This window comes from Corapipo altera, unplaced genomic scaffold, assembly GCF_003945725.1.
Source record: "Corapipo altera isolate COAL_440 unplaced genomic scaffold, ASM394572v1 61411, whole genome shotgun sequence".
NCBI lineage: Eukaryota > Metazoa > Chordata > Aves > Passeriformes > Pipridae > Corapipo > Corapipo altera.
In genome coordinates this window covers 9670708-9684053 of record NW_020884875.1, presented here as the reverse complement: position 1 = coordinate 9684053, position 13346 = coordinate 9670708, and the positions used below count along the sequence as shown (strand labels likewise).

The window sequence follows — 13346 nt, the reverse complement described above, 5'->3', positions numbered from 1 at the left end:
CTTGCCTGCCTCAAACAGCTGTACACAGCATCAACACTGTGATCTTGGTATTGGCAGGCAGAGCGGCTCAAAGTCAGCTTGGGCTGCCTGCCAGGCCTGTTGGACTCAGGCTGGCTATTACATGGTATTTGGGTGTCTGCACCATCCTCCTGAATACATTGTGTTCTGCGAGCGTTTATAAGTTCCACTGAACAACTGAAGCACACTGGCTCTGTGCGCAGGAGCAACTTCCCGCACCTGAGCCATCCCAGCTCCTGCAGCATGGACAAGAAAAGCAGAGACACACCCACACAGCTCACACAAATTAATGCAGTCTGGTGCTATGCTCATGCATAAGTAAGTAAAGTCTTCTGTTCCTTCTGGTCCCCAATATAATGTCAACTACCCATACATGCAGGCAGCCTAATCCCTCTGCTGTTATTTTCCCCAGATCAAGTACAGCAGAGCTGACTTCAAGCTGCTTACAGCTCTGGTAGCTGCTAAGTGAAACAAAATTATGAAACTGGTAAGAACAATGGGAAGAACACCAATTACAATTCAGGAACAGTCTTCCCAAGGAATAACGAATTCTAACAAACCAACAGAAAAACCCAACTGGTTCTGAACAGCAGCTTCCTTAGCTGATGAAAAGGGTTCTATACCATAGTACCTGCAATAGCAAGGAAGTAAACAAAACTGCAGGAAAGCCCTGACACTCCTATGTTCCTGAAATAGAAGTGAAAGGGATCCTACCAACAGTGAAGTCCTACCTCACTGTTTGACATGTTCCAAAACACGTTTTTAAAGGGCCTTGAATACTAAACCAGAAATTTCCTACACTACCAAGTGAAAAGCACTACTCATAATAAGCATGACCTTACCAAGCATTCCAGTAAGCGAGCAGGGCGAGCAATAACTATCAGGATTTTTCGAACAAGCTGTTTAATAAATGCCATTTCTCCACTCTCTGATCGCTCTTGGGCCTGAAAGATAAAAATACAGTGATATTAAACAAAATCACATTCAGTGCACTGCAGGAAAGTATGTATGATATTTGAGACACCTCTGAGGGTTTGAAGCATGTACTTGATACAAACAGCACCTCAATTTCAAGATGCCAGCAGAGATAGCAAGGATCTGAGCAACACTAACTTTATTTTAAAGTAACCACATTTCGACAATTCTAACACTGTAACAACAAAATAAAAGTATCTATAATGGACATATACCTGCAGGTTTTTTGCTTGTTTCTTAAGCTTACATGGTATTAGTACCAGTTTTGCAAAAGAGACAAAATTCAATACAACACAGATCCCTACATGTAGGTTGTGCCTCAATTTGTTAATAATTTTAGGATTAAATGAAAACTTACCTAAATAATATTAAAAGATACAAGCCACATTCATGCCAAATTGATACTGATTTCCCATAGTCAGTTGTCATAGTGAAATGACAATGACATATATGTGAACACATAAAAACTACACTTGCAGAGAGGCTCCATATAGAGGTACATGTAGATAAGAAGACAATGAAAAACTGAGTTCAACAAAGATTACCACAAATGGGGGAAAATGCTATAAAAGAATACATTCAGAAAAAATACTTCTAGAAGGCTTGATAGTATCTGCAAAATGGTCTGAGCTGAATTTCAAATTTCTTTAAACACTTTGCTCTAAGAACAAATTATGTAATTTAAGAATGCCAATGAATGCAAGGAAACAGTATAAACATATTAATAGCCCTTGCCTCCAATATCAAAGCACTTCTTTGTTCTGAACAGTAGAAGCCGCAGACTTAAATTTCTCATCATCTCTTGCTTACTCAAAACCACAAAGAGAACTAAGAAACTGACACTTAAAAAATAATTAATATGGACAAATAAGTACTTTTAATATAACACATTATATTTTTTATTTAAAAACAGGAAGCTATGAATAATGCTCTTAACGTAAGTACCACAATTTTAAAAACCATCAAATATCTGAGATTAATTAATTTGTAGAGTTTAAAAAAGGAAAAAAGAAAAAGGCACAAATGCTATCTAGCACTCTGCAATAGATTTCAAAAGAACCTTGACTGGATAGAAGCATAACTCAGAACATTATCAACTAAGTCCAATAAAACTTTTGTAAACAAAAGACTTGCCTATTTTAACCACTAGCAAAATGTAAAGCACGTCTGTAGAGTTTTGTGAACAGTTAAGCGCATAAGTGGGCACAGAGCGGCTAGAGAGCAGCCAGGCGGAAAGGGACCTGGGGGTGCTGATCGACAGGAGGCTGAACATGAGCCAGCAGTGTGCTCAGGTGGCCAAGAAGGCCAATGGCATCCTGGCCTGCATCAAGAACAGTGTGGCCAGCAGGAGCAGGGAAGTGATCCTTCCCCTGTACTCTGCATTGGTGAGGCCACACCTGGAGTATTGTGTTCAGCTCTGGGCCCCTCAGTTCAGGAAGGATATTGAGGTGCTGGAGCGGGTCCAAAGAAGAGCAACGAGGCTGGTGAAGGGACTGGAGCACAAGTCCTATGAGGAGAGGCTGAGAGAGCTGGGGTTGTTCAGTCTGGAGAAGAGAAGGCTTAGAGGCGACCTCATCACTCTCTTCAACTACCTGAAGGGAGGTTATAGCCAGGTGGGGGTTGGTCTCTTCTCCCAGGCAACCAACAATAGGACAAGGGGACATGGGCTCAAGCTCTGCCAGGGGAGGTTTAGGTTAGATGTTAGGAAGAAATTCTTTACAGAGAGGGTTATCAGGCATTGGAACGGCCTACCCAGAGAGGTGGTGGATTCACCATCCCTGGAGGTTTTTAAAAAGAGATTGGACGTGGCCCTTAGTGCCATGATATAGTAATTGGAGTTGGATCAGGGGTTGGACTTGATGATCTTGGAGGTCTTTTCCAACCCAATCTATACTATGATACTATGATAAGTGAACAAAACTTTCAATACACATTACATTTAAGACAGATGGAGCAGAAAAACATTCAGGTCCACTTGACCTTGACCTTAGAATTATAAAAATGCTGGCTGAACCAAGCTTCTCAAGGGAGTCTTCCCCTGGTTATGCTTTGTGCCAAGTAGCTGCAGGAAATGCAACTTTCTACTGATCATTGTAGCTGAGAACTAGCAACAAATAAATCGCATGAATCCATAGCACAACTAATTGCCCAGAATCAAGTCATGCAAAGAAAAAGTTTTTCTACTGTCATATTATGCCATTAACAAGTACGCAGTGGACTCAAAGGTCTGAATATTTTAAGGTATAATGTCTTTGCAGAACAGGAAACTTTTTCATAATACAGAATTAGCATCACAGAACATGACAAAATGAGTGTTTTGGTAATTTTTTTTAATAATGCACTGCTTTATATGCAGATTGAAGAATAATTTGCTGGAGCTTTTTTTTTAATGGGTTTTGGGGGAGGTGTTAATGAGTGAACATATACACTAAACTTCACTAAACATGTAGCCATTTTAAAGGCTATATTGTTAACAATGATAACAGTGGTTCAGTGAATCTTAGCTTAGACATGTTTCCTTGTATTTTGACATTATCAACCGGCCAATTATGCCTACAATTTGGCATCATGAAAGCATGATCGTTTCACAAGAAGGTCACTGGTTCAAACCCTCCTCTTGACTAGCAAGCAACCTCTATGTATTTTTAATGTTTAAAAAAATAGGGTTTCAATAATCCAGAAATAAATCACTGATGTCTTAAGTTTTGCATTGCTGTATGAAGAGAAGAAGTTTAAAATACACCAGTTGCAGAAATCCTATTTACTCAGTAGAAGTTAACAAAAAAGCAGCACAGGAAAAAAAATCAAAACCAAACCAAACCCTTTAGCAACTGCTTTTGCATTCTAAAGAAAACAGAAAATATAAATTAAGATGGGCACCACATCTTAACATATCAGTTGGAAAATTTCAAGTTAATATCAAATCTGCTGGTCTATCAGATTAACTTTGGTTTGTAATGTACTATCAAGTCCCACACAAACAAATGAGTATACTACATGCCTCACTCATTGTTTTAAAAATGATACATTAATAAACTGCAGCGACTTATGTCAAAGTGCATTTGTTAAATTTCAAGTTCTTCATTCATTTAGCTGGTCATTTTATGAAAGTTTCAACACTTTTAGAAATCACATTATTTCTGTTAACAAACAGTTCAATTACAAAAGGAATATTAGAAATAATAAATAATTAATTAAATTCTTGCTAATGAAAAGCTAGGGGTTGCTGACTGCTTTCTCAACATAGCAGGCAATCACTAGGGTTGATAAAAAGCAAAGTGTGTATGTTTCCTCATTTATTTACAGTAAATGGAATAGCAAGCATTCTCCTTTGGGGCTGATGCAAACACCTCTGTAAGCAATTTATAACTTGCAGTGCTGTTGTTTCTGAAATCTTTACAACCCATCTATTTCAGCTTATCATTTCTGTAGTGGTTATTATGTAGACTAAAAGAGATATGAATACAACTTTGACAACTACTTGAGTGAACAGTCATGATTCATGACACCATTCAAGACAACTCTTAGGCAAACAGATTTAACCCATTTTTCAAGCAAACATAACAGTCTCATGGCTCATACCTCCTGTAGCAATTTGTCTAATTTCTGCTGTAATTCAATGAAGTATCGTGATGTGATGAGGCCCTGGTGAGATTTATCCAAACAATCTCGAGCCAGTTCTGTGATCTGATGGTGGGTAAAACTGAGAACTCCATCTGCCAGAGGAAGGATGTTCTCCGGAGAATGATTTGTTATAATGTCCTGAAGCTTCTCTTCCATCTGAGCTGTGGCCTATAGACAAGTAGTTATGTAATACATTAAATCAGCTTTACAAGAAACTAACAGCCTAAAAGCTTATTCTGATTCTAGAACATTTCTGTACTGCCTAAGAATTTACCTAGCTGGAATGCATGAAATGACTGATGCCAAAAAACCAACTAATCTTGTGATGATCACTAAAGAGAACCAAAGGAGCACCCATAACTGTGAAGAGAGAGGGAGGGAGGGAGGGAGGAAGGGAGGAAGAACTCATGCAGTCTCCTTTGTTCTGTTAAAACTGCAGATACTACAGACGAGAATATCCTCCTTGCTTTCATAAAGGCTGTTCCACAAAAATATTATACTGGGCAGTTTGAATGAACAACTGACTAATTAAAAGCACCACAGACTCACAGGTCCTGCCAAATGTGTCTGCAGGTTCCTAGATGTCTGCAGGTTTTACAGAACCAACTGTCTGGTTCTCACAGAACTGCCAATGCTTAAAAAAAAATCCTCAAATATATTCTTATTATTAAAAAGTAATCCCATACAACTTCATTCATATCTGAAACTCTGAGACGAGTGAGTTGTTCACATTTCAGATTGTTGGTCAATTGCTCTGAAAATCCTGACAAATCTCTCTTCGTATTTATAGGAAGAAATACAAAGAAATTTCTTCCTTTTTTACACACACACATTACCTTTGGGAACCTTTCTTTGTAGACATGGTTCATCATAATTATTTCATTGTCACAGCAAGCAGGAGAACGTCCAGGGCTGCAAGTAAAGCAAATTATCCCTTTACACTTGTCTCAGTATGAACTTTAGTACAGTTATTATATTTTTATGTGATTTATTTGCAACAGAAAGCACAAGCTTTACTGGAAAGGTCCATCCTCTCATCAGAGTACATTTGGTTCCTTTCTCCTATTTCTGTCGAAATCCTCACAATTATTTAATATACTTAACATCTAACTGCTAACTATGTTATTTTTAGTTTGTACAGACATTTCAAGACAGAATCAGTTTTGCAACACCTCTGAACATCATCTTTTTCTCAGAAGGGCAGCAGAGATGTATTTAACAGTTAGTTATGGTTAAACCTGCTTAGTTACAATCAAAATAGCATGATCTTACCAAGAATTCTAGCAGCTACAAGAGACAAAGTCAGCAATGGGTTTGTTTGGGTTTCATTTGTTTTTTTAAACATATAATTAAAAAAAACAATCTATTTTCAGTCTGACTAGCAGGATTAAGGCAGTAACTTCCTACAAATAATGTCATATATATGCATGAGTCCATCAAAGCCAGGGCATTGTGCCTTAATACAAAGCACAAGACTTTGGCGAAAAGAATCCATAAAAGATACCCATCAATTTGGCTAAACTTCAAAACTACTTTTTACTAACATGAGCCTCACTGTCCATTACAAAGCCTTTAAAAAAATCTCAATCTAAATTTCCTGTGTTGGTGACACTGGCCCATGCAGTCTGGCCTAAAAAATGTGGAGCAGAAAGAAGACCCAACACAGGGGGCAATCCTCTAGGAGTGGCTTCATCATAATACATTCATAGGGGTTTCTTGCATTAGCAGAAGAATTAAAATTTTTGGGAAAGAGGAACCTCAATCCATCCCACTTCTACTAGTTTGATATCAGGGCCAGCAAGAGATGCCCAGAGCCTACAGGGAGATCACAGGTTAGCAGGAGAGCACTTGAACAGCAGCACAAGGAAATCCAGCCACTTCAAGCACTAAGTCAGCAGTATGCTCATCAAGGCTCAACTTAAGTACTTCTACGCAAATGCAGAGAGTGTGGGGAATAAAGAAGAGGCATTAGAAATGCACACATGTCTGCAGGGCTACGGTCTTACTGGCATCACAGAGATGTGGTGAAATGGCTCCTATAACTGGCCTGTTGGAATGGAAGGATACAAGTTCTTTAGGAAGGACAAGCATGGGAGATGAGGAGGGGATGTCACTCTCTAAGTCAGTAACTAGTTGGAGTGCATGGAGCTCTGCCTATGGACAAATGAGGAGTTGAGTGAGAGCTCATGACAACACAGCAGTGCAGAAGCCATCCAGGAGGTTCCTGGAAGGTGTTGATGTTAACCTCTCCAAGTGATATAGAGGTCAATGAGGATAGGTGCTATGCTGAACCTCATTTTCACCAACAAAGTGGGGTTGGTGAGGAATGTGAAGCTCAAGCACAGCCTGGGCTGCCATGACCATGAAATGGTGCAGTTTGCAATCCTTAGGGCAGCAAGGAGAGCACACAGAAACCTCTGGCCTTCAGGAGAAGACCAGAGGCTTCAGCCTCTTCAGGGCTTTGCTTGTTACAGTACCATGGAATAAAGACTTGGAGGGAAGAGCAGTCCAAGAGAGCTGGACGATATTCAACGGTCACCTCCTCTGAGGTTAGGAGTGATGCATCCCAATAAAGAGGAAGTCAGGCAGAAATGCCAGGAGGTCTGTCTGGATGAACACAGAACTCTCGGACAAATTCTAACACAAAAAGGAAACCTACAAAGGGTGGAAGCAAGGATTGGTAGCCTGGGAGTAATACAGAGAGAATGGCCTAGGAGGTCAATGGTAACAAGAAAAGTTTCTATAGGTATGTCAGTGATAGAAGAAATAGATACAGAAGAAAGACTAAAGAAAATGTGGGCCCTCTCCTTCTGGAAATGGGAGATCTGGTTACCTGGGACATGAAGAAGCTTGGGGTACTTTATGACTTTTTTTTCCTCATTCTTCACTGGCAAGTGCTCCATCCACTTTGCCCAAGTTGCAAAAGGCAAAGGCAGAGACTGGGAGATCACAGAATCACTGGCTGTAGGAGAAGATCAGGTTCAAGACCATCAGAAGAACCTGAAGGTGCACAAGACTATGGGACGTGGTACAATGCATCCACAGGTTGTGAGGAAACTAGTGAAGGAAGTGGCTAAGCCACTCTCCATCATATTTGAGAAGTTGTGGCAGTCAAGTGAAGTTTCCAGTGACTAGAAACCTCCATTTTTAAAAAGAAAAATAAGGAAGACCTGGAGGATTACAGACCAATCGTTCTCACCTGTGTGCCTGGCAAGATCATGAAGCAAATGCTCCTGAAAACTATGGTAAGGCACATGGAAAATATGTGATTGACGCGAGACAACTGGCTTCACTAAGAGCAGACGATGCCTGACCAATCTGGTCGTTGCCTATGATGGGGTTACAGTGGGGGTGCAGCAGGGAAGAGCAACTAATGTTATCTACCTGGACTTGTGCAAAGCATTTGATACTGTCCTCCACGACAACCTTGTCTCTAAACTAGAAATACATGGATTTGATGGACAGAATTCTTAGCGGATAACAAATTGGCTGGATAGTCACACTCAAACACTTGTGAACAGCTCAGTGCTCAAGAGGAGACCAGTGAGGAGTGGGACACAGACACTCAGATCAAGTGCACCCTCAGCACATTTGCCAATGACACTAGTCTGTATGGCGCAGTTGACACGCCAGAGGGAAGGGATGCCATCCAGAGGAACCTTGATAGGTTTGAGCACTGGGCCCACGTAAACCTCATGAAGTTCAACAAAGCCAAGTGCAAGGTGCTGCACCTGGATTGGGACAATCACAAACATGGATACAGACCGGGCACAGAATGGACTGAGAGCAGCCATGAAGAGAAGGTCTTAGGGGTGTTGGTGGCCAAGAAGTTACAAATAACCTGGCAATGTGCACTCGCACCCCAGAAAGCCAATTCATGAAGCAGTGTGGCCAGAATGTCAAGGGAGGTGATTCTCCCCCTTTATTCTGAGACCCCACCTGGAGTTTTGTGTCCAGCTCTGAGGTCCTCAGCACAGGAAAAAGACAGACCTGCTGGAGCAAGTCCAGAGCAGGGCCACAAAGATGATCAGAGGGACAGAACACCTATCCTATGATGACAGGCTGGGAGAGTTGGGGTTGTTCATCCTGGAGAACAGAAGACTTTGGGGAAACCTTACAGAAGCCTTCCAGCACCTACAAGGTACTCTAGGGGGTACTAGGGGGCCTATAAGAAAGCAGGAGAGGATTTTTACAAGGTCATGTAGTGAGAGGACAAAGGGTAATAGCTGCAAACTGAGGGCAGGCTTAGATTAAATATTAGGAAGAAATTCTTTACTGTGAGGGTGGTGAAATACTGTAACCCAGAGAAGCTGTGGATGCCCCATCTCTGGGAGTGTTCAGGGCCAGACTGGATGGGGCTTTGAGCAACCTGGCCTAGCAGAAGGTGCCCCTGCACATGGCAGGGGGGTTGTAACAAGATGATCTTTAATGTTCCTTCCAACTTAAATCATTCTGTGATTCTACAACTGGCTCTGGCTTTCTAAAAGGTCAAAAATTAACTAAACTTTGTCTCAAGATAATCACAATGGTGAGTCCGTTTACTAATATGGACAATCTGTTACAGACGTTCACAGACAAATCCACTGAGGACAGCATAGGTACATAAATTCAGAAAGGGAATGCTACAATCAGATGATTAATGACTAGGTCATCAAGACAGCGTCTGCAGGTTAGTTGCCCTCACATTAAGACCTGTCTTAACAATATTTACCACTGAAGTTAAGTCATGATCAAAACTAGAGTATTTAAAAGGACTAATCTGAATTCAGCCTCAGTTACATACTTCTGTATGCAAACACCTCCAATGTATGATGCTCCATAATTTGTGGATTTAGATCCAACTCCTATTTGCAGATACACAAACTCACCTGAGACTTCGGGACCGAGGGCGCATTGCAGTGGTCCTGCACCTGTTATCACTGGCAATGCTCTCAGTGGTACAGAAATGTTTAGACAAAAAATGTAGTTCATCGGGTGTCGGTTGGTACGGTAACTGATGTAGCTTCTCTTGGGATGAGCAGGATGACTACAAGAGTAGAACAGAACACAAGTTTCTATTAGAGTGAAAAAAAAAACATTTTGAAGACCACATTTGCTGCTTATAAGTAAAGTCATATTATTTAAAAACTATAGTTACTGTTTCTCATGCCTGACTACCAATTTAAAGAAGAAAATAAGTAATTAGCCTCAAACTCACCAACTAAATATAAAGTATTAAAAAAACCCAAAACTCTAGTCCCAGAAGAAAGAGACATTGCATTTCAAAAGTTTAAATTTCCTAAGGCAAATGTGACATCTGATGTCAGTAACAACCAACAAAAGATAAGAACAGTTAAAATGGAGTCCGCTGAAAATTAGTTATTGGAATAGTGTAAGTATGATAACTGTAGAGTACAACTTACTGTCACAATGCCAATTGTAAATCTTCACAATAAAGGTATGTCATTAACCATACTTAAGGCATTACTAATGCTTTTAAAAATAAAATTAAATACAATATAAATTCTTGCTGAAAAAATTCATATGCTAATCTTTTCTAAAAACCTGTACATTGAAAAATGAGAGAACTTAAATACATTTATCAAGACAAGATATATGGCTGACAAAAAGTGAAAGCCATCCACTCAGTAAAAAACTGGAGGACACAGAGAGGTACGAAATTGGAAGTGGTACCACAATAACTACCCTTGCAAGATTTCATGTATACAGTTGCTTTGCATGAGCAGTGCAGATCATCATACTATCATATTTTACTGTCTTTTTTGCACTGTGGCTAGCTCCCTGAGCCATGCTAGATGCTTGGAGAGTAGAAAATCGAAATTTCTTCTATGAGCCTGGATCTGATACTCTTGTAAAGAACACGAACATAGTTCAAGACATTACAAGCAGCTTTGTTAATGTGGACTGACAAATGCAGACAAGAGAAATGCTTTATTGTTTCTGGTATCAAAACTAGTTTCCAAGATAGCTGATTCTCAAATATTCTTGTATGACTGCACAAAGCTGCCTTGTACCATGCAGAACTCCTTTTATTTTACCTCAGTAGGGAAGAAGATTAAAAACTTGGACATCTTTCTGGAGCTTTTTAGTCTCCAGCTGATTTTTCAAGAAAATTAACTTCTGTGTATCAGTTTTCATGTGCAGATTACTGCTTATCTGACTTCTCATACTGAACACCAAGGGCCCTGCCTGGGTACTCTTTTATTGGAACCAAACACAGCAAGAGTTTCTTTGCTGTATCATTTCTAGTGAGGGAAATCAATAACTTTCGTACTGTACAAACACTGCCCTACACTGTTACGGTCAGTAGGTAATATCCAGGCTGGTAAGCACAGAGAGGTCTTTTTAATCTCCTGGTAACTTGTGCGGTAAAGGTTGAATATATCCTAATTCTTAGAAGCTCAAGAAAGTTTTCTTATCACACTAGAATCTCATTAAATCATCCCTTAAAAGCAAAAAAAGAAGAAAATCCACTGGTGGAAAAGGTTAAGCAGGACATGGGAATGTTTCACCACATCAGAACAAGCTGAACTTAGCAAGATTGTGTTACCTCACTTTGCTGCGGGCTAAGAAGCATGCACATCAAGAATTTACCACAGTTCGGATGACAGGGAGTAACCTGTCAAGTTACAGTAACTCATGCATGGAATTCTGCCTTCACACATTACCATGCATCATTCAGTACACAGCACAGGTAAGTTTTTTCTTATCTCACACTATAGCAGCTTGTTGTAGTTAACCTCACAGCATAATTCCTACAGCCATGCTCTGTAAGATCAAAAATACTCTAGCCCGGGGAAATTTTCCAATAAAAAACATCACAGATGGCTACTTTTATAAAATCATTCTCTAACTCTTCGGTTTCAAGGGATTCTGGGTAGATCAGTAGGAAAATAACTTGTATCACACCTTCTCTCAAAAAACATATCACAGAGTTTAGATCCAACAGGATTGAAGTGAGAATCTTCCTAATGCTAACACTCTCAGTTGTATCAGGACCATCAAAGGCATAAAGTGCATTTTCGTGGTGATCTGAATTCTGATCACAGTACAAATCCAAATTCTCACAGCAAAATTCTTTAGAAAATGAGCTGTCCTGGCATTCTAGAATGTCTGCTCCAAAAATCACACAAGACTTAAAATATTTTTAATATGTACAACCACAGTGCATTATGGAAATGCAAACTGTTCTTCCAACAAAGAACTGCATTTTGCAGCCAATACCAGCTAAAGCAACCCCAAAGTCTCTTTTTCTATCTCCTTTTCCTACTTCCTCATCCCAGTAAGCTTCCAAGAGTATAATCTCCTGGCAAAGATATGCAACTGTGTATTCTTTCAATTTATCAGTTTTATAGACTTGCTCTTCTAGAAGACCCAATCATCTCAACTGTATCTCATAACTGGCATGATCTGATCCAACTTTGCTGGAATATGACACACTACGAGCTTTTTTCAACTGAATAATTTAGCAGAAGATATTTTAATTTCCAGTTTGTTGTAAGAACTGGTATATGTGGTACTTGCACCACTTCTAAACCCGCAATTATCCATTAAGTGGGTAATTCCATCAATCTCTTCACTTTCAATATTAAAAAAAGATAAACAGGCTAACAAGAAATAGTGAGCTACACTCACCTAAGCATAACTGTGGTAACTACAGACACTTCAGCCCTGCTTTGACTTTCAGTTGCTTGTAAAGAACGAAGTTCTGCTCTACTGTGATGTGTAAAAACTACTTCTGCTCTCCGGTTGATACATGTCTAGATGAATGTGAATTTTATTTATACACCACTGAAACAGGAGTGTTCTTTATGTACCCTCAGGTTGTTGTATGAAGTGATCTCTCATTGCCTCTAAGAATTAGTAATAATGTGGAGGAGGCTGCACAATGCTAGCTCGTCCAGATTCTGAAAAAGTATATGAAACCAATTAGATGGGTGCACTTCTAGTTTTGATTTCATGATTCACATATATCATCCAGTCGGTAAAAGAAGAAAGTGAAAAACATCTCTACTAAAAAGTGAAGAAATAGTGATTAGATTTAGAATTCAAAGGTTGTCCCAGTGCTTTTGCAGGGCTCATAAGCATCAGAGGATTCTAGGGTAAAACAAAACAAAAAACTAACCATGAGATACTGTAGATAACACAGTTATGCACAACACATTACAGCCTAAGAACCACTCAAGACTCCCAAAGCCTTCTGACCCATTTCCAGAAAGGTTGGGAAGAATGGACTGCACACGGTAATAATTTACACAGAAAGCAAGAAACCTGCCTTCAGGGTGGGGAAAGCTTATCTATAAAAAGGTACCCCCCTCCCAAGCCCAAGGACACCCCCAGAACCCCAGACATCCCATCAGCTTGATTGATGCTGAAATCAGGACTGGCGATATCTTTCACTTTCTTTTTTCCCATCTTTCTTTCTTTTTCACCATACCCCTTTATCCAAAACCCACTGTCATGTGTTTGTACAGTAGGGAGGGACTAATATACCAATTTCCACACCAAGTGTGTAATTTACTAATAAAACTTTGAGTTTTTGTGAATCGTCAGACTTTTCTCGTTTCTTTTGACCCAGAGCATCTACAAGTCTCGGGTGCTCCTTTCCCCTTAAGGGTGCAACATCACAGACACATATGGCATGAATCTCTACTGCTGTTTTCTTCAATAAAATTCATATGTATTTATTGGAAAAACATTATTTTCACAAGTCAGAAAATGTTTGTTCA

General features: G+C 39.8%; 1 protein-coding gene across 10 annotated transcripts in view; it reads right to left on the bottom strand.

Moving 5' to 3' along the window:
* Nucleotides 1-13346, bottom strand: part of MAST4 (microtubule associated serine/threonine kinase family member 4) — a 300551-nt gene that overhangs the window by 44379 nt on the left and 242826 nt on the right. For all 10 annotated transcript variants that reach the window (XM_027634973.1, XM_027634974.1, XM_027634975.1 and 7 more), the window contains 4 exons: nt 9486-9643; nt 5454-5529; nt 4576-4785; nt 861-962 (listed from right to left, as the gene is read on the bottom strand). In XM_027634973.1, the coding sequence (XP_027490774.1) occupies nt 861-962; nt 4576-4785; nt 5454-5529; nt 9486-9643 (546 nt within the window). The remainder of the gene's footprint in view (nt 1-860; nt 963-4575; nt 4786-5453; nt 5530-9485; nt 9644-13346) is intronic.